The sequence below is a fragment of the Falco punctatus genome, assembly GCF_963210335.1.
Source record: "Falco punctatus genome assembly, chromosome: 2".
Lineage (NCBI taxonomy): Eukaryota > Metazoa > Chordata > Aves > Falconiformes > Falconidae > Falco > Falco punctatus.
In genome coordinates, this window is record NC_137581.1 from 121079948 (window position 1) to 121104993 (window position 25046).

Consider the following 25046-nt stretch of genomic DNA (forward strand, 5'->3'; position numbering starts at 1 on the left):
CAAACCAGTGGTATGAATCAGCTGGTTTTTGTTTTCTTATAAACATGAAACTCTCAGTGGATTTGCTGAGAAGCTTAGTCACACACACTGCATATAAGTAGAAGCTGTTTTATGGTACTGGATTTAGCTGTGCACTGTTCTGTAACCTGGTATGGCCATGAAACAAAGCTGGGCCAAGCTGTACGTTCTTCTAGAGCTTTCAGAGCTGACTGGAGCTCTGGTATTGTCCTTGCAAGAATAAATACTGAATATGAAACAGGCAGACAGCTGCTGACTCAAGTCCAGGGTCTGACTTCATATTATGTACCAAGAGCCTTGGCGCTTTGATCCCGTGTACACCATTATTCTTTTTTGAAACAGAATTGCCTGAAGTATTTCTGCCTAAGCAGAGAATAGGACCACTCAGTAAATCAGAAATAAGGCAGAATTAGATTGCTGCTGCTACAGTGTTTTCACTCTATGCAGTTACATCACACCTCATCATTGCTCTGTGCAGCCAAAACACATCACCAGTTACAAGACCAAGAGTGAGCAAAGCTCATCTTCTGCACTCACATGTTGACTGTACTTTTGTTTTTGGGGGGCTGATAAATGATTGAATCTACATGGTGTTGCAAACAGCCATACAGTAGCAGCATATATATATACCTGCTAAGTGTGTGCCTCCCACATGCTGACCAGCTTTAAGTAGCATACCAGTCATTATGGTCCTTAACAAATTTATCTAGTAAAAAAAGGGATTGGAGGAGGAAGAGAATTTAACTAAAAATTTGTAAGAGTCCCTAAACAGTAAGTCACTCACTGGCGGCAGATAAACATTCTGGAGAAAGGTTCTTCCATTTCCTGCACTGTACATAGCACGGCCTCCAGTTTTGCTGAAAAGATCTGTTTTGTTGGCACTCTTTCTTTCCTTTTTATTTGAGAAAAAGCAACAACTGGATGTAAATGGCCAAAGGCATTTGGCTCTTTGGCTAAAGTTAACTTAAGCTAGCCTTCCCTGCCTCCAAATCTCAATTTTTTCTTTCAGAACAAAACCATGAAAGAAGATCTGGTTTTTCACATGTCTTTCAGTATACCACAAGGAGTAGTGTGCTGGTTGTAAAATGCTGGGGAGCTAAGCAGAGCATGCTCTTCCTGTGTTGCTCAGTCATTCGCATTAGATTAAAACCTGGAACCCGCTGCTGCCCGCGGCAGCCCCGGCAGCGTGCTTGCGGGCTGTGTTGCACAGCCCCTGCTGTGGGGCTGCTTGGGCAGCTGCTCGCCTGCCAGGTGAAGCCCACCGCTTCAGCTCAGCAGGGCCCTGCAGGTCTCCTGCTGCCCACTGGGTACCTGGGGGGTCCTTCGCTCACTGAGGCTGCCGTTCACTTACAGGGTGCTGCTCTCGATGTAGAGCTTGGTGAAGGTAACTTGTCTTCCAGGTGCAATAGGAAGTAGGAGCCTTGTGATAAATGAGTAAATTTGGGGTAAATGAGCCTGTTGCTGACTGGGCTCAGGTGAGCTGTCTGTGTATCCATAGCTGCACTTCCAGTTGCTATGGGAACATCCCACACAACTGGATTTCTGTTTGTAGCTGAGGTCAACTCGATAGCCTAGCACTAGAAATGTGCAAATGGAAAATAGAATTGTCTGCAATACAAGAGTTCTCAAAAAATGTTCTTGCTCAGTAGATTGCCTTGCTGGTTGCTGCCTGTGCCCCTGAGGACAGGCTCTACTCCATTACTGCACAGGGCAGGCGTGGTGCTGATGGCTGAAGTGGGCGTGCTGTACTTTGCACCAGTTTTCATGTGTCATTAAGTATATCCGTGACCATCAGTGTGGCCACCACTGCTGCCCTGAGGTGTTCCTGTCCGTACAGTATTGATGGAGAGGGCTCAGGTTTTCTGCCCCATCACCAGCCAGAGAAGCCTCTGGGTTTGCAGCAGCTGGAGGAGTTTCTGGCCCACGTAAGAAAGACGTTTGAACCCAGGCTTAGGAATGTAGGGTACTGTTGACAGATGGCAGGTCATATGTGTACATATGTACCTAGGAATGCTTTTTACATGGAGTAAATCCAGGATAGGTAGGAAGCTGGTCTGTGATGAGTAATGAGGATTTATTTCTTATAAAAAACCTGAAAGTCAAAACAACAACAAAAGGCATTAAATCACCTGTTTTCTCCCATCTTCCTTCCCTTCCAGATCAATAATGAGATCAAGAAGCAGGATGAGAAGCTAGTGAGACCTGCAGCTGAGCAGATGGTCGAGTTCAGCATTCTGATCGTTGGTGAAAAGTACAGCGAGGAGCTGAGTGATCCAGCTGCTGCGAAGCATCAGCTGCTCTCTCATCAGTTAATTTCTCAGGTGACGACCTTCCCTGACTTCCTTTCTCCCTTGTTGGCCCAGCGAAGCAGCAGCAGCAGACAGCTCCCGCCTTAGGGCTGCCTGTTTCTCATCGGCTCTTGCAGAACCAGCTTAGGGTTTTGTTGCCTGAGGTAGGCTGGAAAATGCTCACTGTGCGAATGGCCGGACTGTGTGACGCTGCGGCCTGTGACACGCTGCCCGAGGGAGCAGTGCCATACAGCCTGTGTAGCAGACCAGCGGCCAAAGGCCAGTTACTCTAGTTTTCTTTCTGTGTTTGCCATGAAATAACCTGCGGTCGTATTTGCAGGCAAGAGGTAAAAGTATGCCTTCGGGAGGCTCAGGAAATAATGCTGAACCCCTGAATGCAGACCTCACCTCAACAGGACCTTCCTGAAGGACTGACTGCGTGTGCACTTGCTCTCTCTCTCTCCGCCCCCCCCCCCCTATTTACTTTGTGTTAGCAAAAGAACCTATCAGATGTTATTAACAAATGAAAAACATTCCCACTTATTTTAGTCCCTTTAGAGACCTATTTCTGCCGCGGCTGACTTTGGCCTTACCACCCTGGCAGAATTTTTCAGTACCTCTCCCTGTCTGTGTTACTGCCGCAGAGCTTTTAAACTTGCAGAGAAGTGACAAGATTGTTGTTTGCCTCTTGATGCAACTTCATTAGCTCTTAAAGTTTTAGGACTTGAAATCCTAAATTTTAAAGATACAGCTAACATCTCTCTAGTGGCCGGTCTGCCTAGAGTTTCTTTCAGTGCTTTCTTATCTCCTTGTCCAGTTTGAATTCTTGCATAATGCACTTGGTTTGAAACTGGGGAGTGAAAAAGATGATTTCAAGGGTCTCAGCAAACGAGCCTGCCCATGCTCTCAGATGGCAGGATGTGACTTGGCTGCGGTCCAGAGCCATCAGCCGGTGCTGGGGGGCAGCCGCAGTCGTGCAGCTGTAGCACAGCATCAGTGGGGAGTGCAGGCAGAAGGCTCGGGGCCACCAGCACTTGCCTGTGTGGGCACGCTCCGGCAATCCTGCAGGTGCTGAGCACCAGGGCGGGACACATGGTGTCCTGACAATTACATGGTGTCCAGATTTTGGACTGTAGAAGAAAGTCTGGCATCAGTCTAGAGCATCTGTGTAGACAGAGTAGATGAGAGATGAGGAAACGGGAATAAGCTGCAAACAGCAGGATTCATTCATTATTTCTGCTCAGGAGCGACATTTCTTCCAATGAGTTGTTGTGCACTGCAGCGAGACGCTTTCTGGGATCTGGGCTGCTGAGACAACCCTTGCTCTTCAGTCACACCCGGAATCAGCAGTGCACGCGAGCACGTTTTAAAACTCTTCAGCCAGCTCTTAAGCACGTGCTTAAATCCCGTTGGAGTCAGTGGGAATGAAGCATGGTTTAGACTGTTAGGCACCTACTTCAAAGAAAAAATACATGTGTGCATATGCATATAAATGTATACATATACGCACATATGCAGGATTTATTAAAACTTGATTTCAAGTTAATTTAATTTTAATTAAAATGTAATGTTTTAATTTGTATACTACACATAAAGTTACTGGCCCACCAGTATACAAGCGCATATTTAAAGTGCAATCATACTGCTGTCTCCTAGCTTTCCTCTCCCTGTTGTTTCCAATATTTTTCAAAATGTTGTCTACAGCAATGGTAATTTTATTACCGTCGTTCCCTGGGGCAGAGAGTTTGCTTTCCTTTCTCTTGGGAGAGGCACCTAGGGTGCCAAGCAGCAGCATGTCATGAGGCTTATCTTTTCTCTAGCTTTGCTTCTTTCTTAGTGCCACCCAGTTGGGGTCCTTTGTTGAATCCCTTTTACTGGGGCTAACCCTGTGCCAGATCCCAGGCCTGATGGGAAAGACATGTACCCTTCACTGCAGCCAGAAAGCATCACCCCAACTGTCACAAGTTGCTAGCATAGGCTAGACGTCTTAATTTTCCTAGTTGTGTGGCCAAGTAGCCATGCCATAGTGTGTTTGTGTAAGAAATGTCAGATGGGACAGAAGCCACCTGGCACACGGATGTTCCACTCCTTTGATCCCTTGCCTGGTTTTCTCTGTGCTTGGATAAAGAAGCTCTTGAAAAAAAGAAAGTCGGCAGTGCTTCAATTGTTTAAGTCTCACCAGAGACAGTTTAAAAATAGGGAGATTGGGGAGGGAAAGAAGAATTTGAGGAGTAAAAAATAATCCTCAATTGGCAAGGATCTTTTTGGAGGAAGAACAAAACAAAACTCCAAACAGGCATGAACCTTCAATATTTTAATTCTTGGTTTTTGTCTTGTGTGACACAGCTGAATTAGGCCTGGATGTGCTGCCATTTTGCTGCCCTCGCTTGTCTCTTGCGTAGCGCTGCCATTCCCTCCTGAGCCCCTCCTGTGTTCGGGGCAGTGGGGACGAGCCGTGTTCTCGCTACAGAGCACATCAGTGCCTCTTCGGGCTCAAAAGGTCCCTGTTGCTACGGCGGCCGCTGCTCCTCTTGTTTAAGTTGCTAAGGTCCAAAGCATTTTCCTGACTTCTTTTTAACTCGGAGAGGTTCGGGAGGGAATGGAAACCTTTTGGGCAGAGAAGACTGAGAATGAGAGAAGGGATGTCGTTTGCTATGGGCAGTGCAGATCTCTGCAGGGTCTGTTTGAATCTCGCCCCGCCCTCTGAATGTTCCTGTATGGTTCTTGGGAAATGCTGGATGTTGTTGTTCTTACTTTCGCTTTTCCTTTTTTAGTAATGAAACAATGTCACTGAAACTCTTCTTCTGTAAAGAGAGAGAATATTTAACTGTTTTTCTCGTATTAGATATAACAGCTGAGATAATTATTTTTTTTTGGTAAGAAAATGTTGAAAATACTTCTTGATTTTTCGTAAAAAATGACTAGGGTGGAGGAAATATGTGTTAATTTTTTGTTTTCTCCCCAAAATAGATCAGAAGTGTATTTGAAGGACTACCTGGATACAAAAGCATCCATATCCTGGATTACAGGTAAGCAGACGCTGACATGTGTGCAGTGACTGAAACTGATCATGGATGGGGGGGCGATGGGCTAGCGCCACACTTGGAAGAACGTCGGGCATGTGTTGTTGGAGTCCCTGGGATGTATTAACCAAAGGACAAGTGCTTTCCTGTTTGGTACCTCTATACAGAGGTTGAAATGGAAATACAGAATTGTATGTAAATGTAATCATCTCTTTTTTTGCTCCTGGCATCCACCAGAGATTCTCACATGATACGCTTGCCTTGATTTTAAGACAAGGCATTCTTATTAAAGATTCCATCCTAACATTAAGAGTTCTTTTCTAATGTAAAACTACTGTCTGATACTTCTTCAGTACTATTGACGTGTCCTAGTATTAAACAAGGAAGAACACAAAAACCTTTTTGGAAAAATGTGTATTTAATTTTTTTTTTTCAACAACTTAATGTTAATTTGGGATGCCTCTAAAGGTTGGTGTTTAAGATGTGTAAAAGTCTTTTTTTTTCTTTGGCCAAAGCAAAGGTGGGTGAATAGTTTGATAAGTGATACGCAATGTTTTAACTCTCTTTTTTGGCTGGAATATTCTAGCTAGAATACAGGCAGCTCAGGTGAGAAAGGTTTTATGGTTGGAACCCTAGGCTGCATTCGATTTCCAGCCTGGAAGGTAGCAAACCCTTCCATCTTGGTATCTGCAGTCCAATACATCTGCAAGCTCTTGGTTCCTTTGAGAAGGCAAATAAAAGGTTGATATTTCTGGCAAAGTATCAGAGCCCTGTACTCTGCTGTGCAAGACAAAAAATGTGTTTGTAAACTAAACCTTTAGGATTAGTGCACCTTGATTTTCTGACAGCATTTTACCTGCATTATTTGCAGTAATTGCGATGGCTCTGCTCTGCTGATTCCTTGTGATCAACAAGAAGTATCTCAGTTCACTGAAAGTAGATCAGTTACGTAGCAGAGTAACTATGCAGCTTATAACTATTTTGCGGTATGCTTTTTCAAATTTGTATGCCCTGTAGAATAACCAAAGCAAATTTGTTAAATTTGGAAGACTTGAAGGAAGTGATAACATTGATTTAACAGGTTTTGCTGTTGTTTTGTTGTGTTTCTATTTGCAGACCTCCTGAGGACGGCAGGTAAAGACAATTTTTTTACAGATATTATCAACATACAGCTGGAAAAACATGCTTAGCTGGAGGACATTGTGGGGGATTTGTAGTTTTGGCTCCAGAGTGAGATAGTTATCCAGCATAAATATTATGTGAGGGGGTTCTACCAGAAACTGCAAGTCACTGATCTGTTTTGATTATGGATAAATGTAATTTGCTTATTTAAGTCCTAATCATAAAAAACTACTTGGGGAAAATCTTCTTAAACACAAGTCAGCTACTGGGCTAACTTGTGTACGGGAGTGTCTTTTGTGAAGAAAACAAAATTGCTTAATGATGACTCAAGGTCTTTATGCTTTGCAGGAAAGTCTTGAGCAGGTATGGAATGATTATTATTACAGAAATTAAAGTAGGTAAGAAAACCATAGCTGTCCAGCAAAGGCAGCTGGCTTGGCTACCTCAAGGCCAGAGGTGCTGCACATATTTGCAGTAGTTTTGTAAACGTGACTGAGCAAAAGATGGGATCAGTCTGGACTTGGGTTTCATCAGACATATGGAGATTAAGCATCCAAAATTCCCCTCCTTGAGTATTTTAAGAATTTCATAAGACAGAAAATGAACTGCAGCCTTTAACTTGATGAAAGGCTCCCTTTTGTGTCTTAGCAAAGGCATAGCCAGTTTCCACAAACAGTTTTACAGAGAATGAGCATTTTAACTTTAGGTGAAAGGGTAGAAAACACAACTCTCTTCACAAACAACAGTGCCTTAAAGCCACCCTCTCCTACTCTGCACTTCTGCAGGCTGATGCATGCAGCTGTTCACAGCGGCTGTGTTCCAAGCACCAGATGTTTTAGCCCTTTCCAGACAGATGAGGGTGTCATAGTTATTCGTTAGGAATTACTAACTGCAACTGACAGCACAGTTGTATTCAGCTTCGATGTTACTTCTGGGGAACATACTGTGTTCAGTCTTTGCTGTGCCTTTTCACTACTGCTGACTTTTCTTTCCCCTGCTGCCAGTGAGCGCCCAGGTGAGCCTTTGGTGGGCTCAGTTCCATGACACAGCCAGCAGTGAAGCTCCAGCGGCTCCTGACACACAGCAGTCAGCGTTTGCCGATTACGCCTCTGTTGTGTCTGGTGCTGGGGCTTTGGAGGCTTCTCTGAGGAGAGCCATCCTTTAGCAATCCAGTCCAGCTCTGTGGAATGAAGAGGACCTGTCTTTGGAGCACATTTTTCTAACACTTCATAGTTTACTTCATGTTCTTGCTGTGCCTGGTGTACAGGCAAAACATGATATATTTTCTAAAGCTCCCCTGTGCTCATGCCCAGTGCATGGTAACGTGATTGCTGCCTACGCTGTCACGTGGGAGGGGACATCCAGGCATCTTTGGGAAAAGAAAATGGAGGAGGGCTGATATGAAAAAAGCTAAGCTGTACACAGATGCAAAACGTAGTTAAAGAAGAAATGATCAAATAAGTCTAGAAAAATGTTCCCAGTGATGAACTCTATTAAATAGCATCTCATCACTATTAAAGACATGAATTCAAGTAGATTGATGCTGCACAGTGACGGCGATCAGGGCCCCCTCCGGCTACAGTAGGTTGCTACTATATACAGCCTGGTTTTCCTGGCTGTTTTCATACCTCAGAGCCGTTCCCATCATTTGGCATGATCTTAAAGTTGTCACTCCCAGCGCTGCGTGCCAGTGGGCCCATTGATAATGCTAGCAGAAAGCCAATGTCCTGGTCTGTCTGCCGCGCTCCTGCTGGGGCCAACCTGACAGCAGGTGCTGGTAGCCTTTTCCATGAGGACTTTGCAGTGGTGGAAAGCACAGGCAGGCAGACACAAGTGTGAAAAGAATTACGTTGTTTTTATTTAGGATCCTTTAAAGTAATATATTTTTATATTAAAAGAGAGTATTGACACAGTAATGACCCCACATTTCTTGGGGGGGAAAAAAATCACACTGTTTGCTATACATCGGAAAACGTTGCATCTCTCATCTGTGTTTTTTCTCTTTGTACAACTGAAGCGGGGTGGAAGTTCGCTATGCTGTTACGTTTGATGGAAAAGCCATCAGCAATGCCACCTGGGACCTCATCAACCTTCATTCCAACAAGGTGGAGGACAACTCCTTTATGGGCATAGAGGATAATCCAACAGTTGTGTACACCATCAGTGACTTCCGAGATTACGTTGCTGAAATACTTCAGAAAAATGCCTTGCTTGAAAACACGTCCTTGTCTTTAGACCCTAACTCTCTCCAGCTCACTAACGGTGGGTATTAATTGTGATGCACTGGTTGGCCACGCATCTGCAGTTTTATAAAATAAATCTCAGATGAGTTAATTATTCAGCTGCTCTCTGAATAATTAAAAGGAAACAACAAGACCAACTGTTTTGTAGCTTGTTTTGCTCTGATCTTAACCAGGCTAAGCCATTAGCAGTAGTATCCCCTTCTTAATCCATTAATTTGCCTCTTAGGTTTTTTTGTTCTTTGACACAGAGGTTTGTGGTATGCAATTTTGGCAATACTTCCAAAAATTAACAGGACTAGAAGGGGAGACATGGTTCACATGATGCTTGCTGCACCAAGATGACCTTCAGCTGGGTAGCCGTGTGCTGGCCTTGAGCAGGCGAAGGGAATGGCTGCTTTACTGCTGAATGTTCCAGAACCCTGCTGGAGGTGGCGGGGCAGTGCTGCCTGCCCCTCTGCTCTCCTCTGCCCTCAGTACTTCCCGTCAGTGATCCGAGGGCATTTCCAGAAACAAAATCTCGCTGGCAAACCTTTGGAAAAGATTTTACTTCCAAATCTGAGATGAGGGAGGTTTTTCAGTCTCTCTTCCAAAGCAGCTTCCCCGCACTGCTACTGCAGCCTTTAGATACCAAGTATTTTTATTTCCACAGTGAAAGAAATACTACACCCGGCACCAGAAGACCCATCCTGGATTACAGAACATCCAGCTGTGCTGGGGCGCCCGGAGCTCGACGTGAGTACAGTCGTGAGTACAGTCCAGTTCCGAGTGACAGCCTGTGGACACAGCTGAGCAGCTTAACTCGGCAGGGCAGAGCCGCAGCCAGCACCCAGCGCTGCCTGCCCTGTTGGTCATGCAGAATAAGCAGTAAGGCAGGCACACCTTACACAGGGGTAAAACCTCTGGTGTCATCTCTCAGCTGATAATTTGGTATCTCTTGTGTAACGGTTTCCCGTGATTGTCTTCCATCACCTGGCAGCGCCGTGCTCCTGGCTGTGCAGCCGGGCCTTGCTTCTTGGGCTTCCTTTGCTTTGTCATAACGGTCAGACTGAATTGCTCTAAAGACACGATTCTTCCCGCAGTACTGCCCGCCTTTGGAAGGCGAGAAACGGACGTCAGCACTAAGGCTGGCTGGAGGAGGTCAGATGGTGATTTCCATATGCTCCTTCTGTTACTGTATTGCTCTCACTGAAAGTTCTCAGGTCAGTTTTAAAATGATGTCTATCCCCTTAATGCCAGCAGAGGAACCACAGAAAAGTAATAGGCGGTGGGTTCTTTTTTTCTCTCTTTTTTTTTTTTTTTTAATCCCCTCTTGAAATTGTGATTACCTCCTCTGATGACCTCTGGAACAACAGAGTCAGGACATGGGACAGGAGACCTGGCTTCCCTGACCATGTCTGTGCGATGCAGAGGGACCAAAGGCGGTGCCAGCTCTGCCAGCAGCTGGGGCGTCCGAATGGGGGAGCCGTGCCCGGCAGGCTTCTGCTCCGTGTGTGGTTGTGGAGCAGCGACATGCCTTCCAGGGGGAAGTGAGCTCATCTTGTGCCACAAAATCCAGGTCCCCCTGTGCTTGACAGCAGGTTTTTGCCAAGTTCACGATGAGATAAGGTTGTGAGCACAGACACATTTAATTTCAGGCCAACTTCTTAGATTTTTATGGAAGTAAAATCTGCATTTGCTTCACAGAACCCAAATATTCTTGTCAGTACAGTCACAGGTATAACATCCTTAATTTCAGGCCAGTTTTCCCCGAGTTTTAAAAACTTATCGTTGATGTCTAAAATGCAAATTCATATGGATTTGCCATAAATGGCTTAAACATGGTGTGGATAAACGTGAATTTAACTCATCTTTCAGGAAAGGGCTTTCTCTTTGCTAGAGCTATATAACTAGATTAAAATGTTGCAGATGTTTATTTCAGTAAGACGGAGAGTTCTGCAATCTTTACACTCTATCCGTGGGTGCTCGGATAGATGTGCAGGCAAGATTTTAGAGCAGAGGCAGCTTTGCAACAATAGATTTTTAAATCAGGTTTAGGGAATAGTGCGTACAAGTAAAATCCGGAAGTTACGATTTTCTAATCATGGACTATGAGTAATAATGTCATTTATGTCTTCAGTCAAAACCTCTAATAATGTAAAAGATATTGAGTGTATCCAAACAACAGCTGGCTACAATCTGCAATACATAGATAATTTGGGAAGTAACTTGAGATAAATTCAAGAAAATCAAACAGGCTTAAACAATAAACAAGGCTGAATAGATTAGTCAATTACTTCCACAGGTGTCAACCCTTTCTGGTTCCAAGTAGATGCTGTTAAGTAGAACCGTTACCTATGAAAAAGAATTTTGCTATTATTTTTCTTAGGTGATTTAAGTTGGACTTGTATTATCATACATACTCGTGACATAATGTGGGACTGTCATGACTGTCTAATTGCTAGCAGATGGTACCAACTGATCATTAATTCTTTTCTTTGAGCTTTACAGCTTTTAAAAGCTGAAGAAAAAATCAAGTCTAGTTTTTGAAATCCGTATTTTCTTGTTATTTCTGTTGAGTTGTAACAGTTAGAATGCTCTAGCTTGCTGAATGCAACGCTTTTCTGGCAGCACAAAATGGAAAATCAGGGAGGGGATTCAGCATTTGCAGTCATCTGTCATATTCGTAAGCCTTTCAAAAGACATTAGCGAAAACCAGAACTTGCCAATATGATATTAAACTTGTTAATATAATATATTGCACTGTAATAAGAATCTTTGAATAATGTTAGTTGTCATAGGAACATCTATCCACATTCAAATAAATGAAGTGCAATATCTGGCAACTGAATGCTTACATTAAAAAAAAAAAAGTATTAAGACACTATTGCTAGTTGTCCTTATTCATTCTTTATGGAATTTATATGTGTAATTTGTTTCTAATTTTGCACAGTAACTCTTTTAGAGCTTTATTTATAGTGGTTAAATTTGCCAAAAAAGATAATTGCTGTAGCACATGTCTGTATGGTGTATATATACTTTTCAACTGATTGTTAACCATGTAAATGAAAAAAATGTGTGTAGACTGTGGTGTCATAACAACTGGCTGCAAAAATGTGATCAATACAGGACAACAAATAATTTAAGAAAAATACCTGAACTGGCTTGTTTCCAAAGTGATTAAATGCAGCTTGAATGAAGTTGAAAAATCTAATTCACCCATATTTCAACCAGGAGTAAAATTTAAAATTGAAAAGTATTTGGACTCTTCCTGGTATTCATGCCAGCCAAGTCGCGGAAAGAGATTAGACAGGAGTGGTAAGCTAGGGAAGTGGTTAAAACAGTTTTGGATCGTAATATGTATTACAGAAACCTATGCCCGCTGCCCATGTAACTTTACCCATCACCATCAGCGGCTGGTTAGCACTTACTAAATTGCTGCTTCTTGAAATTGTTTGGCAAGTTTTCATCCCTCAGGTGTTTTTTTGTCCTTATCAGACTGTTGAAAGGGGTTGATATGTGGGCAGGTACCCATGTGAAGCACTAATTCCTGAGTTTTAGACAGTCAGCTTGCTTCTGTAGCCTTGACCTAATAACTTAATTTCTTCATTGTTTTTTCCCGGCAGAATTGCCTCATGAGACACCGTGGTAGCATATTTAAGGATGAATACAGTGCTAAGCATTCCAGCCATAAACCTAATACTGATTGGGGCACGGAGCAGTAAGCAAGCGGTGTGCAGAACGGAAATTTAAAAACAAATTCTTTTTGCACATTTCAAGCAATTCACAAATTCATTGTGCATGCTCTCTTGTTCATCTTAACTGCTGATAGATTTTTTCTTAATTATTATTTTCTGCAAAGGCATATCAGCTTTGAGATGAAGTTATTCTGGGTTCTAAACATTCTTTACGTTATGGTCTTTCTTCCCATATGCACACACTAAGAGGTAGCAGCACGTGCCCACAGGGCACGCATGCATTCAAGTTCAACTTCTGAACTGTTTTATGTATCACAGTAATTATAATGTTGCAGTCACTATATTGACTATGTAGCTGATGAATAATAGCTATTTAAGAGCCCTTCGTGCCGAAGGAAGGCAGGCAGTACCACGCGCACTTATCTTAAATCAGCATCCAAGAGATCCCTCTTTTCAGTGAGGACAGGAGGTGGGGTGGGGGCAGGCGGCCAGCCTCCCACTGCCACAGGTGAGGTTGCACTCCAAACGATCCCACCAGCTTCCTCCCCTTTTAGTGGGCATGGCTGGGCATGACAGTGTGTCACGGGATGCGCGTGTGGTACGTACATTGCGCATGGGTACATCCCTGCCCCCCCAGCGCGGCCCCGGTGCCGGCCGCTGCCCACGCCGCTCCGTGCGCAGCCCCACATGGACAGCCGCTGCCTCCGCAGCAGGCGTGGAGATACTAACGGTGGGTTTGTGTTCCAGGACAGCACCTTTCTAGCTGAACGCCCTTCAGCAGATGAATCGACTGTCAGCAATACCCTGCCCCTGGATTTCACCAAACCAGATTCCCCTTCAGACAGCGGCCAGACCAGTGACAATGAAATCCGGACAAGACCAGAAAATCTGGTCTCTGAGACCAGTTTGGCGCCCGAAGCACCGCTCTCCTTGGAGGCTGATGTCACTTCTTTGCCTGATGGGCTGAATTTAGAGGATGGGAACCAGAGTCCTCGTTTGGTCACCACACCAGCATTAGGGCGTGATTCTGTGGACACCCTGGAATGGCTTCCAGCCCCCAGCTCTTCAGATGGTAAGTTAATGCCACTGCCTGAACCCTTCGTGTGGCCAGCAGCCTTCCCTGACACTCACCAAAGGTGTATAGTTCGCCAAAATGACTTTTCAGAAACATCTGAAAAATTGGTTCTTTCCCTGATAGTTTTTGCCTTTCCTGTGTGCACCGTATCCAAGGTCAATGTGCTGTCGTAAAATGTTTGTAACGGCTACTAACGCCCGTTTGCCCCTTCAGGAACCGGCACGCACGCGGTGCTTTGTCAGTTGTATAGAATTATTTCACTGTGTCTGAACTTGGCCCATAGACGATCCAAATAAAAAGTGGGAGAGGTCAACAGGGGTCCTTCTGACTTTGGCATACAAAGGCCAGGACGTATTATGGGAAACGAGCTGAATACAGATCTACAGACAGTAAAATGAATGCATCCTGACACTTTTTATCATAAATAACAACTAATTGGAAATTTATTTTTATTTTTAGTGTTTGAAGATACTGGACCATCTGAAGACCTTTTGCCTTCAAGTCATCCTCACCTCGTGCCTGAAGAAACTCCATCTACAGATGACTATGCAGCTCCCCTGCCTTCTGCACCAACAGTGGCCTCTTCGTCAGTCACAGAGACTGGTATTAAAGAAACAGCATCTGCTGAGAAGGAAGCAGGAGCTCTGGGTAGCCCTGCAGGCAGTAACAGCGCAGGCTCTGTGTTGCCTGAGTCTGTGGAAGAAACTCCTTTTCCCTTGGAAGTACACCCTATGGAAGACGAAACTGATATGTACCTTGGAGTTATAAATGACGACGGGTCTGGTTCCACTTCTGATGGTTCAGGAAAAGAAATGGAATCAAATATTTGGCCTTGGGAAGAAGCAACGCTAGAACCAGTTTTCTACCCTGGTCCCGACACCTGGGTTGAAGACGACAATGAGTCCTTGTTAATCAGAAGAGAGGATATTTCTGATGGGATGATCTTAGACTATATTCTTAACTCTAGGAATAAATTAGATGATGATCCTTCCAAAGATGAGAATGAAGGCACAGCTAATATAAAAGAGGATTTCCTCGACGAGTCTGAAATATTTGTCTTTCCAGAGACTACAACTCAGCAGGTGCCTCTGTTACAGACATCATCTGTGGAACCGTCTACACAGACAGAAACACTCGGCATGTATGAGTCTTCTTTTGTTAAACCATCCTTGGTTCTGGAACCTTCAGTGGACCATTCCTTTTCAGACATGCCAACTGGAGTGACCCCTGGGTCACCACACAGTACACTTGCACTGCCTGTGGAAGTCAGTCTCCTTACATCTACAGGGACCGTCAGAACGGAGCAACCTGAAGAGTCCAGTGTAGGTCAGAACTTCATTTCTGAAGCAGATGAACACCAAAGCAAAGACAGGCCAACGACAGAAGAACTATTCACAGTGGAGCAGGCAGATGGAACTGAAGCTGCTACAATAGGCCACTTGGACACAAGCTCTTCAGAAGCTATTCTGACTGCAGATCCTTCCACGGTAAACCCTGATGCTTCCGTGGAAGAGCAGCACACCCTAGATTCGTCGTTGGCAGGCCGAGATGTTACTGGGTCAGCAGTGAAGAAACCAGCTAGCGTCTGGCCTACTGCCAGAGCCCTAGAAAACTCACTGGATCAGACAGCGCCATCAGCAGCGCCAACTGCCGCGCGAGTTTCAACTGCAGTTCCTCCAGTGATACATCAGACCACTGCTCTAGGGGGCTTCGCTGGGCAGGGCAGTACGGACCATGGCACGCACGTTTCCATGAGTCTCAGCACCGTTATGAACCCTCACATAACGGTGAGTGTAACAGGCGCTGCTGAGCTTCCGTCCCATCTCCCTCCTGCGGGATCCATGGCATCCTCTGCGGCCACAACAAAGCTGGGAGATGAAGTGACGAGAGCCCTGAATGTCACGGCGGAGCTGGACCGTGTGAGCACTGCCCGCGTCTCCCCCGAGCTGACTGAGGAGGGAAGGAGCATGACAGAGAGTCACGTGGAGCTCACAACTCGCCTCCAGTCCACAGAGATGGCCAGCATGGCTTGGGCCACACACGAAAATCGTGACAGTACCCCTGTCCCATCACGAGCTCTAGTTGTGTTTTTCAGCCTTCGGGTTACCAACATGATGTTTTCAGAGGACCTGTTCAATAAAAACTCCCCTGAATACAAAGCATTGGAGCAGCGGTTCTTGGAACTGGTAAGAATCACTTCTGTACTGAATGTCCGTGGCCAAACAGACAAAAAATTTTGGTAAATGAGTTCGTCTGCTTGCTTTTGCACAGAGCAACTCAAGACTGGTCTTTACAGATATGATTTCTGTTCCTCTGTGGGAAAATTCTGCCTGCAAGTGGGGTGTGTGGGGGGTGTTGTTTGGCTTCTATTCAGTCAGTGTCTCCAAAGTGTCTGTTTTTTTAGTGTTATGGACCAGATGCTCTGCTTGTGTCAATAAATGTAGCAGCGTACCTGGGGTCCCTACCCACTCCCCTTACCTGCTTCCAGAGCGCTCTGTATTTAGCTGGGGGTGGGGAGAGAGAATAAACGGGGGCTGTGGCGATGCCACCCTTCTGCAACATTCAACCCATCCCAAGTAACGGGTACTTCAGGGAACTCAGCAGTTCCTCAACTGATGGCTAGTGAATCCCCCCAGCAGTTACACAGCAATGAATGTCAGATTTTAACCTGGGAATTGCCCTCTCCCAACTGGAACGAACGTTTTGTTGTGGAAGATGGAGGGAAGGAGAAGGGAGGGACGGGGACATACTTGAAGGGAACACCCCGTCAAACCGTGAGCATGCCTGGTGCTCGGATCAAGGCAGAGCACTACGTGTGTCCCGAGAACTGTATTTCTGATCTGCAGATTTTTGGACACTTGTCTGCGTGTGGGCAGCGGGCTCCTGGCAGGCTGCCTGCAGAGGCCCCCGCTGGGCAGTTCTGCTGGACAGCACAACGCAGAGCCCCGCTGTCTGGGGTGGTAACAGTGCAGCTGCCTCCAGCAGTGGTGCAGCCATGCAGCTCTTCCACCCCGTCCCCTGTGTTGCAGCTGGTGCCCTACCTTCAGTCAAATCTGACGGGCTTCCAGAACCTGGAGATCCTGAACTTCAGAAATGGCAGCATTGTGGTGAACAGTCGAATGAAATTTGCCAAACCTGTGCCTCGGAACGTTACCAATGCTGTGTACATGATCCTGGAAGACTTCTGCAACACTGCATATCACACCATGAACCTGGCCATCGATAAATACTCCCTGGATGTGGAATCAGGTAAGGATGGCAGGGGAATGCAGTTTAGAGCCAAGGGATTTAAAGCAACTTCTACTTCAAGAACTCACTAAGGATCCCAGTGGCTCAGGACACGGCTCGCTGCTTTTCGCAGGCTTGGCTTTAGAAAGAGTCTTTCAGAGAGTTCAACCAAACCAACGCATGAAAATCTGTTAAGGGACTAAAGAGATCCAAATCTGAGTGAATCCAGACTGAGCAAACTGTATGGGGCCCATACAGAAATATGGGGGCAAAACCAGCTCACGTTAACATTCTGTGTAACGCCACTGCACTTTCACGGGGGAGGGGAGGGGAGGGGGGGGGCAGACTGGCCAGCCGGAGCAGTGGTGCCCATCTCCCTTGTGCTTAGTTTCACGTGTGGTTTGAACTTACTCCACGGGGTGGGCATTGGCACAGGTAACAGCTGCTGCCTCACTCCTGCGGTGAGCTCTTGTTGCACAAAAAAGTCACAGGCCCTCTTAGTTCACTTTCTGATACAGGGAGAAAGTTTCCTCTCGGTCCACGTTAGCCAGTAGTTTACCATGTCAGCAACTCTGAAATATTTCCTCTTTGAAGGTTAGAGGAAAATAATGGTGCTGACCTGTTGGCAAATTGCAGCTGTTGTTCCAAGGTAGCTCTCTTATAAAGATGGTCAGATTAGCATGACGCATCTTCTGGTTTTGATCATTTAACTGCATGCCAGAGTGAGGTATCTCAAATGCTACACACCTTCCTTGCAGACACAAAGGCAGATCCCCTCACAGGAAGTAGTGAGTGCCCACAGTCCCCGTGCCCCCCCATATGCCGCTTAGGTTTTCTGTAACAAGAAATACTGGAGATCAGCTGTGTTTTACTCATTTGCAAAATACAGTTCCAGCAGACAGAGAACATCTGAGTGCTGCACATTCCAATAAGGAAAAGAGCACTTTATACTTGCTTTTTTGATTGGCTTGTTGGGTGGTCTTAGCTGTAGCACTGACACGTGCTGTGCAGAGGAACATCCTAGTGCTTGTTCACCTTAGCAGAACCTGTTGTAACTCAGGGAAGGTGCGTGCTGGATTTCTGTGGGTTATTTTAACTAACAGACCATTAGAGAAAATGGCAGCAGCCAGCCAGCACTTCACCTCAGTTGAGGTTCTCCTCTGTTGTTACAATTTTCCGCTCTGTGTGTTCTCAGGCGAGCAAGCAGATCCCTGCAAGTTCCAGGCCTGCAACGAGTTCTCTGAATGCATAGTAAATCGCTGGAGCGGGGAAGCTGAGTGCGTCTGCAATCCTGGCTACCTGAGCATCGACGGGCTGCCGTGCAATAGTATTTGTGATCTGCAACCAAACTTCTGCCTGAACGATGGGAAGTGCGACATAAGCCCTGGGCAAGGGGCCATCTGTAGGTAGGTCAGTCCTGCTGTCTGAAGTACGTGTGTCCCGTATGGAAACCCCGTACTGCCTCCTCTGTTGTAGCATTCTGCAAGACTGGTCCAAAATTCCATAAGGTAACGTGTAACAAGTGAGAGGAGAATGATTATCATTCACATTATGCTGCTGCTGTATGGAATTTCCAATATTAACATTACTTTTCCTTGTCTGTATCAGAAATGAGACAGCAACATATTTATTTAATAGAATATAAACATCAGGAAATAAAACTAACCAGGAAAAATGGTAGTTATGGAACATACTCAGTTGTTCCAATAACCTTCATTGACCTTTAGGGCCAGAATTTATCTCCAGAGGTCTTTTCAAGTAGCAAAGTGTTAGATAATGTCATAAAACATATGAGACTTAATTCCATCACAAAAATTTGTATCTGAAAGGCATATTCATACACTTGACCAAGAACACTATTCTTTATACATTTATGCTGTAAGTCATGAAAGTAGATCGTTGACCATTTGGGAAAAATCACACGTGGTTCATAAAAAGGTCAAGGCACAGACCCCCCGGCTCAAATTTTTGCTTTTAAAAACATCCAGATGCATTTGAAGGGGATCTCAGCAATTTACAGGCAATGAAAAAGACTTTGTACGAGACAGAGACAAACTGATGCTCCTTCTGACATTGCACATGATATTTTTTCTTTTTTTTAAAGTTTACTTAGAATGTCTCTGAAGTCAATATTAGGAGTCCTAGCAGTTAACAGCAGAAATAAAAATGTTTCTAAAGCTATAAAGATGGATATTATCGTGGCTGTATTACAAATTTTATCAGATTTGTATAATAGTGTTAATTAGAAGCAGGTAATGTATCTGAACTCAAGCATGCTCCGGCTAGTATTTGTAAGAACATTTTGAAAAATCTGAAGTATTGCACACTACTTTCAGAAACTACTTCAGATATTTATGTTAAAAGACTTATTACTGATGTTTCTTATTAATAAGGCTCACTGCTGTGAGTGGTCATAATACCTTACAATTCCTTGAGTTTTTATAGCAAAAACTCCCAAACACACATAATGCAAATGTATTATTTTTACTGTATATTTAAAGACATTGACATTTAAGTCCTCGTGTTCAAAACCACAGCAAGGCTGAAATACTGAATGCTGTTTTGGGCAACGATTCCAAAGATACAATTTTGGATGCACACTTCTTTCTAGTCATTTATTTTATATATTTATTTAACTAATAGTTGCAGACTTCACTGTGCTGTAAACATTCTGTTCATTTAAAACACCTTCATCTGTATTTACATTACAAGATGCTTGATACGTCATGTGCAAGGCTCAACCAAGGCGTAACTTTTTACTTAGTTTAAACACCCTCCAGTTTTAACATATCACGAGCTACTCTAAATTGCATAAACCACAGGCTTTTTCCATCACAAATGTGTTATCCTTTTATTGTTTTACCTATCTTCACTCAATTCAGTAATTGGGATTGTTCAGTGTGGAGAAGAGAAGGGTGGGGAGACCTTATTGCAGCCTTGCAATCCTTGAAGGGGGATTATAAGAAAGATGGGGACCGACTTTTCAGCAGGGCCTGTTGTGGTAGGACAAGGGGGAATGGTTTGAAATAAAAAGAGGGTAGATTCAGACCAGATACAAGGAAGAAATTGTTTACTGTGAGAGTGGTGAGGCACCAGAGCGGGCTGCCCAGAGCAGCTGTGGGTGCCCCGTCCCTGGCAGGGCTCAAGGCCAGGCTGGACAGGGCTGGGGGCAGCCGGGGCTGGGGGAAGGGGTCCCTGCCCCTCACAGGAGGAGGAGGAAGGGGTTGGGACTAGATTACCTTTAAAGGTCCCTTCCAACTTTTTGGATTATTCTGTACCAAAAAGGCAGTTCACAATAATAATAGAAAGTTGGTGCTTGAACATGCAAAAGTATTTACTGAGGTGACTTAACTGAGGCCACGTCGTGACAGGAGGTCAGATATATTCACATTAACAAAAGCTTTTGCTGCTGTTAAATTTCCCTGTGTTTCTTGGTTGCAGGTGTCGCGTGGGAGAGAACTGGTGGTACAGAGGGGAGCACTGTGAAGAATACGTGTCTGAGCCACTGGTGGTCGGTATTGCAATTGCTTCTGTGGCAGGATTCCTTCTTGTGGCTTCTGCTGTCATCTTCTTCTTGGCCAGGACCCTTCGAGACCAGTACACAAAGAGTGACACAGAGGACTCACAGGGGTAAGTGACACCATCTGGTATTTTAACACACATCTGCTACAATAATGATCATTTGTTGTAAGTCTTGTATCATGCAGCTGACAAGCAACAGAATGTACAGGCACCTTCAAACGTCAGGCTTCCTTAACCTGTCTGCTGCCCTTTCAGGCTGCAGGGAAGCTCACAGTGTGTTTATTGCTCCCTCAGGCAGGGTGACAGCCTCTCGTCCATTGAGAACGCAGTTAAATACAACCCCATGTATGAAAGCGATACAACTGGCTACAGCCATTATTACCGGAGATACCCTCAGCTAACCTCCTACAGTTCTACCAGTGCAGAGACATCCACAGACTACAGCAGTGAAGAGATCAGGCACATTTATGAAAACAGTGAGCTTACTAAGGAGGTAAATGACCTTGTTTTCATAGTGGCATGGAAAAGATCGTGTAAACAGTAAGCTTATTCCACATTTGCAACCTGAAAGCTGGGCCCAGTCTTTCCCCAGTTTCAGCTCTAGATGAACAAGTTGCAACTATGGCTGCTGCAACTACTTAGGAGAAGAGAGAGAGGATTTCTTTCCCTGCTTGCAGTTAGGTACAGAGAAAGGAACTGAGTGTGTTCTGGCCTCTAATGAATTTCACATGATAAAGGAGTGAACTGCTTAAGTAACTTCACGGGAGTTGAGGAGGATCACGCTATGGCTCGACGCAGCCTTTAGCTTTTAATGCCAACTACCTTATTTAAGAGCAGTTCTACAGTGAAAACTTGTCGCATCTAGGCCTTTTTTTCCTTTTTTCTTTTTTTTTTTTTGAAGTTTAGATGTTTCCATAACCTGCAAGTTAGATCATATCCTTCTCCTCTCTTCCTGTATACACAGTACCCAGGGTTTACTCTAGAAGGCTAAAGAGAAAGGATTTACATCCAGGAACTAACCACAGATCCTTAAGCAACTGTGCGAGATGTGAATCCAGCCTGTAGCCGGGCTTGTAGGGAAAGTATCTATGAGAGATAAAATGGTTTTGTTAAAGCCTGTTGAAATGCCACACTCTGTCCAAACCCTGGTTTTGCTTTAAAGGTATTGCTGGATTCCAATGAAGTGCTTCACTTCAAAAGGGAATAAAATAAAATAAAAAAAGGCATGAAGAAGAATTTTAGCATTGGAGTGCACAGTTTCAAGCTCTACTCCTTGAAATAGCAAAGCATAGGAGTTTTTATTTTCCAAAACCCAGAAATCAGTTCTTTCAGTAGTATTCTAATTTCTACTTTGTACTTACAATTGTATTTCTTGTATTCTAGGAAATTCAGGACAGAATTCGAATTATAGAGCTCTACGCTAAAGACCGTCAGTTTGCAGAGTTTGTTAGGCAGCATCAAGTGTGAGTGAAATATTTTGTCTGGATAACTAACTCCTTTGATGTTTTCTCATGTGGCCTTTACTACAGTACTGTAGTTTTTATATAAAGGGTCTAAAAATGCTGGGACAGTAGAAGTTAAGATTTCAACATTATTTCTGAAGAGGTTCAACTCTTTTAAAGTACTTAGAATTGTCAATGTCAAAAGTAGATAGCCCCAGAAGGTATGCTAAAAGTAGTGAAGGGGAATCTCAAAGTTAGTGGGTGTCAGAGAAGCACTGACATCAATTCAGGTCCTTAAAAGTACAGATAGAAACTTTGTAACTCTTCTAGTTTAGTTACTGTTGCCTACTGTCCTATTTAAAATAGAAATTTTAAAAGTGTGTTAGTTTATCTTGAGTTCTCAAGACTCGCCAACTAACAGAAAACCAACAGGTCACTAGTACAGTCCTGTCCAGTACTTTGGGCACCTACCATATAAGAAAGCTTACAATTCCCAACAATTAAATCAAGCTGAGCCATGTCCTTTGATAAAGCTAATGATGAAAATGGCCATCAAGGAATTAATCATTAGCATGCACACTCTTCTGGACTATATTCTCACTGTAGCAAGTAGCAAATTACAGCTAGCTGTGTTAGATTGAAAGATACTGTAGTTACAATTCCTTGTGATCCCATTAAATATAGCAACAGTAGCAAAAACCTTGTGTTCCAAGATCATCAACTATACTTTTATTTTAATTAAACATAACAGCAGTTCACATTTTTCCATGTCAGTTGTTGATTCAAGATTCGCATCTTGACAAGGATCAGCATCTGAATTTTCCACAGCTGGAAAACAGTAAGGGCTGTCTCATATAATTCTTGAGTCCGTCGTCTGAAAAAGACTAACTTAAATCATTGCTTCTCTGTTTTTCATTTCAGGAAGCTGCTTTAAGCAAAAAAGAAATCCGTAGAATGCATGTGGGAGATAAAGACTACCTTGCTGCCATAGCAATGGGCTCAGATGTAACTGCGAAGTTACTTATAGTCTTAACACTGCATGGATGGATACAGATGTTTTCTAAATGAATGGCTAAAATGTACAGATGTCTGTTTATCTCAATTACTTCTGGCTTTTCTGTGTCAAGTGACATTTTTAAGAGGTGATCACAAGTGGCAAAGGTTATGAAAGTTCATTTTTCTTTAACTCTGAAATGGATAGTGAAAGTTTGTATACAAAACCAAAAAATCTCCTCAGGTAAGAGAAGAATCATGCACAACAAAAATAAAATGCATGTTTAAAATCCATGTCTGGCATTTATCCCCTCACTGGAGGCTACTGTAGCGATTTCACAGGTGTAAACCACTAGTGGAAGGAAATACTTGGTTTGCAAGCAAATGATCTGTAGGGGATAACTACCGTGCTAGAATTGTTAGCATTATTTTAAAGCATTCCCATTGTAAACACTAACGTGACCTCTCTGAAAAAACTTTTCTTTGGTGCAGCTGCCTGATGTACATTTTGTCACCTGGCAGTAGCAAAGATAAGACAGCCCTGAGCCTGCAGGCCTCCTAAGGGCCCCCCTAAGCATCCCTGCCGCCTGTCAGTGCCCCTGTGGGGCACCCCTCCTGCAGGACAGTACCCCCTTTTTGAAGCCAGGATGGCTGGTTCTCCAGCTGCTCCTGGCAGACACAGAAGCTGTGTGGGGCACAGAAGGGCTTCCACCACACAAATGTTCTGTGAAACTTAAGTGATGAATGTTGACTTTTTTTTTGTATGTAGACAATTTGTTTGGTATTTTTAAAGTTAATATGCATTATATAGTTGTTGTGTATTTCCCTACCAGCTTATTTTCATAATGGATTTAATTGTTGAAATAGAAAGATGAGTAGTTTAATGATGAAATACTACAATGGCATTTGTGCCCATCCTTTTTAAAAGTATTAGTATTTACTCAGTGTTGAATTCAGCCATCTAATATTTGAGTTTTCTCTACTGAACTGGGCAAACAGCCTGCCACGAGCCCTGTTTCAAAATCAGGCTGTGGCACTGAAGTGCATGCATATTTGGTAGATGGCAGCACTTTCCTACAGGGAAGGGAAAAAATGAGATTATTCTCGGCTTAGTGGAAGTCAGTGTAGGACTTAAACAGAAGTCAGCCTGTAGCTATTTAAAATAGCTGAACTGAGATGGGGACCTCCATGGTATAGAAATGGAGTTTTATCGTCAAGTTATGCAGAGCGTTCTGACTACATGTTGTGCTGGGGCTCTGTTTGGTCACCTGGTACCTCTCCTGACACGGCTGTCAGGTTAGGGCGCTAGCAGCCTCACATTAGCTTCTGCTACCGAATAAGGCCAAGTTATTTGTTCTACAAAGCCCGTAGTTCTTGGCCCACATGTGCCAACAGCCACCCGATACTTTTCAGAGTTAAGTGACAGTGAGAGCTATTTACTTGTCTGTCAGCTATAGCAGGTGAATATTTCAGTACAGCTGTGTGTTCTGGAGGACCTCACTGGATCACTTGTGTAGTATCTTCTTGCCTTAAGTGGCAGGGAATGGGTATCAGAGCCACACATCTGTCAAAAAAATGCATACATAAACCACTGTAAGCTCAAATAATGCAAGCCAGCAGGAAGTAGTATGGTGCTGCTGACCATCACTGTGACCAGATGTTATGAGACAGAGTTCTGCTGGGTGACCTGAGGGCTCTCAGAGCAGCTGGTCCAAGGTTGCTGAGGCACACAGCCTGTTCTCTCCTGCCCCTGCGACAGCACGGCTGAGCCATCCTGGAACGCCAGGGCCTGTGATCATGCACAGTGTCGAGAAGCACTGGTCTCAGGGTAGGCACCGGCGTGTGACCTGCTCCTGTGCAGCTGGGCTGCCAGCCTGGGGAGCTGTGGTGCTGTTCTGCTAAGCACAGCAGAGGGTGGTGGCTGGGATCAGGCACGTTTTGAAGGTATTCGAGTATCTGCTGTGCACAAGCTGAACAAAGTCTTGATTACACTGAGTATGAGGCATTTCAGTGTATATACAGTGCATCTTTTCTTTGTGTGTGTGTGTATACATGTGAACATAATGGTATCTTATTTTCACTACAATAAAAAACTATTTCCAAAATATTTTTTCTATAAAATTTATGTAGAAACTATGAGTTTGAAATGCAGAAGGTATCTTAGTCATGATGATTTGTGCATGTAGGATGGCAAGTTTGTTGGGTCTTTTTTAAACAGAGTAAGGTAAGCTGTTAAACTCCTTTGCTAACAAAAGTGCCAGATGTGGTTCATTATCACTTGCAAGGTCATATTCTGAAAATTCATACTGGGAAGCACATAACTGAGTGCTTTGCTTTCGGTTAAGCTCTTTGCCCATTTTGAAGACATTTCAGCTCTAATCAAGGAGTCGAAACATGTTACTTAAGTGATCTTGAAGC

The 25046-nt window shown here is 44.1% G+C and overlaps 1 protein-coding gene across 5 annotated transcripts in view; it reads left to right on the plus strand.

Annotated features, from left to right (window-relative positions):
- IMPG2 (interphotoreceptor matrix proteoglycan 2) overlaps positions 1 to 24735 on the plus strand; it is a 62301-nt gene extending 37566 nt beyond the window's left edge. For 2 of the 5 annotated variants that reach the window (XM_080374629.1, XM_080374631.1), the window contains exons 8-20: positions 2178 to 2339; positions 5277 to 5335; positions 6446 to 6463; positions 8469 to 8713; positions 9344 to 9438; positions 13116 to 13440; positions 13903 to 15629; positions 16473 to 16692; positions 17867 to 18077; positions 20113 to 20301; positions 20488 to 20686; positions 21577 to 21656; positions 22557 to 24735. In XM_080374629.1, the coding sequence (XP_080230755.1) occupies positions 2178 to 2339; positions 5277 to 5335; positions 6446 to 6463; positions 8469 to 8713; positions 9344 to 9438; positions 13116 to 13440; positions 13903 to 15629; positions 16473 to 16692; positions 17867 to 18077; positions 20113 to 20301; positions 20488 to 20686; positions 21577 to 21656; positions 22557 to 22569 (3543 nt within the window). In that variant the 3' untranslated portion in view covers positions 22570 to 24735. Of the gene's footprint in view, positions 1 to 2177; positions 2340 to 5276; positions 5336 to 6445; positions 6464 to 8468; positions 8714 to 9343; positions 9439 to 13115; positions 13441 to 13902; positions 15630 to 16472; positions 16693 to 17866; positions 18078 to 20112; positions 20302 to 20487; positions 20687 to 21576 lie in introns of all 5 variants that reach the window. The other 3 variants (XM_080374630.1, XR_013925912.1, XM_080374632.1) reach the window with 3 other exon arrangements.
- Positions 24736 to 25046: the final 311 nt, after the last annotated feature.